Source organism: Ammodytes marinus, assembly GCF_949987685.1.
Source record: "Ammodytes marinus genome assembly, chromosome: 1".
In the NCBI taxonomy this organism is placed as follows: Eukaryota; Metazoa; Chordata; class Actinopteri; order Uranoscopiformes; family Ammodytidae; genus Ammodytes; species Ammodytes marinus.
The window spans coordinates 36,562,561-36,565,060 of NC_137230.1; the positions used below are offsets into that span (position 1 = coordinate 36,562,561).

The 2,500-nt window shown below is 36.0% G+C and overlaps 1 protein-coding gene and 1 long non-coding RNA gene across 2 annotated transcripts in view; both read right to left on the minus strand.

Moving 5' to 3' along the window:
- The window catches only part of LOC307254011, a 268,838-nt gene that overhangs the window by 140,628 nt on the left and 125,710 nt on the right, over window positions 1–2,500 (minus strand). The gene's annotated exons all lie outside the window — the stretch shown is intronic.
- Window positions 1–2,500, minus strand: part of LOC307263162 (FERM domain-containing protein 5-like) — a gene marked incomplete at both ends in the record, with an annotated part of 88,923 nt that overhangs the window by 14,042 nt on the left and 72,381 nt on the right. Inside the window, 3 exons of the mRNA XM_080044234.1 lie at window positions 554–642; window positions 1,593–1,680; window positions 2,082–2,205. Of these exons, the coding sequence (XP_079900360.1) occupies window positions 554–642; window positions 1,593–1,680; window positions 2,082–2,205 (301 nt within the window). The remainder of the gene's footprint in view (window positions 1–553; window positions 643–1,592; window positions 1,681–2,081; window positions 2,206–2,500) is intronic.

Below are 2,500 nucleotides of genomic sequence, written 5' to 3' on the forward strand. Positions count from 1 at the left end.
ACAGGTGTGCCTTAGACTGTCCACAATAAAAGGCCACTCTTGTTCACAGATTTGTGAACAATGTTTGAGAGAAATGGTACAATTGTGTATCTGGAATGAATTTTAGATCTTTAAGTCCATCTCATGAAAAATGGGAGCAAAAACAAAAGTGTTGCGTTTATATTTTTGTTGAGTGTATATATACAGTATATTGAGCTTTTTGGATTTACCCACTATACAGTATAGATATCTATAAAGGCTCAGTGAATGGGCCGTGCAAATGGCATATTAATTAAATATAGTTTGTTTTAACAGTAAAAGTCTTATGGTGCGTTTGGGGCGTAAGGGGCATAAGGGGCGGTCACTTTTACATACAAAGTCAATGTACAGACGCGAATAGACTCAAATTCACCTCGCACGGCGCGTTTGCCGCTGCAAGAACACGCAAAATTCGCGTCTACCGCTCATTTGCTTGAGGTGAATATTTTTGGCATGAGGTCCCGCAGTGATTATCACGCGTTTCACGGGGCGCAGCGCGAATGTTCACGTTTGGTGTGGATGCACCTTTACTCACCATTTGAGGAAGTGTATCCTCCTGTTTCCTTGCAGCACGGTGAAACCAAACGGAGTGAAAGCCAGAAAGGCCGGGTTCCCAGACACATCCTGATGATTAGAACATTAATATTACATTGAGTATTATTTCTTCTTCTTATTAACTACATTTATGAATAAAACATCAAGACAGTAGTGAAACAAATTCACTTTGTAAGTAACTGAAAAGGTAGTTCACATTTATTTAAGGCAAACACAATTGAGATTTCTGTCTATTGACTATTTTGCTTCAATAACATCTTTCATCTTCTTCGTCTTCTTTCATACTAGTAAACAGTTAGGTAACGCTTAGTAAATGCCTATTAAACTAAATTTTGGGTTTTATTTCCTAGCAGATTTTGTAGAAAATAATTATAATATCCATAAGTACATTTAATTTAGTGCATAATAGCTGAATTTTTTTTTTTTAATTATTAATTTTTCCCTTAGAAAGGGTCTCATATATGTCCATATTTATGCATATTTTGGACCAAGGCCTAGTGCCGCCATCTTGAAAGTGTCATGGTTGGAATGTCATCAGGTGCATTGTTTAGAATTTAGAATTGTTCTTGTCCTTGAAGGCCACTGTAGCTTCTGTTATTATTCTAAAGGGTTGGGGTTACCCAGGGAGTGTTGCATTCTAGAACTTTGTAGAACTTTCTTGATGATGTCATATTACACACTGCACCTTTAAGCCTTAATTAAGCTTTAACTAACAGTTAATTAATGTACACCTATTGTAAAGTGTTACACAATAGTTTTGTCTCCTATACAACCATCTATAACAACCATTATCTAATTATTAGTTGTGTTTCAATACTCTGAACCATAATTCTCAACTTCTAAAGCACTTACATCAACTAAACTTTCCATAATCATTCTAAGCACTATTCCCCCCCCCCCCTATTCCCCTAGAGTGTCTTGCCTATAAATAACATGCAAAATAACTCACTTATAAGTTCATAAAAAGCCTAAGTTTGGCTGATAATAAACAGAGTAAAATAGTTTTGAAGAGACATCACCTTGCAGGGATGAGGGTCCACTCCGTAGGTTTCTAGCAGTTGAGCTTTGTGCAGGAAGTTTAACTCTGACTCGTCAGGGGTTTGACCTCTGGGAGGGAAAAAACAAACAATAAGTCAGACAAATCAATCAATCAATCAATCAATCAATCAATCAATCAATCAATCAATCAATCAATATTTAATATAGCCCAATATCACAAACAAAAAGTTATTTAATTTTTTTTAAAGTTCTATAATATTTTTAAATTAGTTCGAAACTATGAGAGAGTAATTAAGTTAAATAGGCTATATAATATAGAATATATGTTTGTGTCTCTGCTTGTGTGTGTGTTGTCTGTGTCTCTGTGTGTCTGTGTTTGTGTGTCTCTCTGTGTGTGTCTCTGTGTATGTGTGTGTGTGTATCACAGACCTAAATAGATCTCTTGAGGATAAATAAAGGTTAAATGGAATAAACAATAATAAATGTGTGTATCCTGGTGTGTCTCTTACATGAGCTCAGTCTTGTGGATGTCGGCGATTCTTCGTTCTAGTTTCTCTGAGTGTTTTGGGAAGAACTGGAACTTAGAGCTGTAGCCTTCAGGATGTTTCCCTGGGTCATAGTCGCCGATCTCAGCTGGAAAGAAGGGGAAATTAAAAAAGAGAATTATTAAGAAGTTGGATGACTTTTTAATAAGCTTAGATACTTGCCCTTCAAACCTCATCTTTGTCTGAAAAAGCATTTAATAATATGTGATACAAGCCGGAATTTTTATTTTTTTGCAGGAATAAAAAGTTAAAGGTGCAGTGTGTAATATGACCTCATCAAGAAAGTTCTACAAAGTTCTAGAATGCAACGCTCCCTGGGTAACCCCAACCCTTTAGAATAATAACAGAAGCTACAGTGGCCTTCAAGGACAAGAACAATTCTA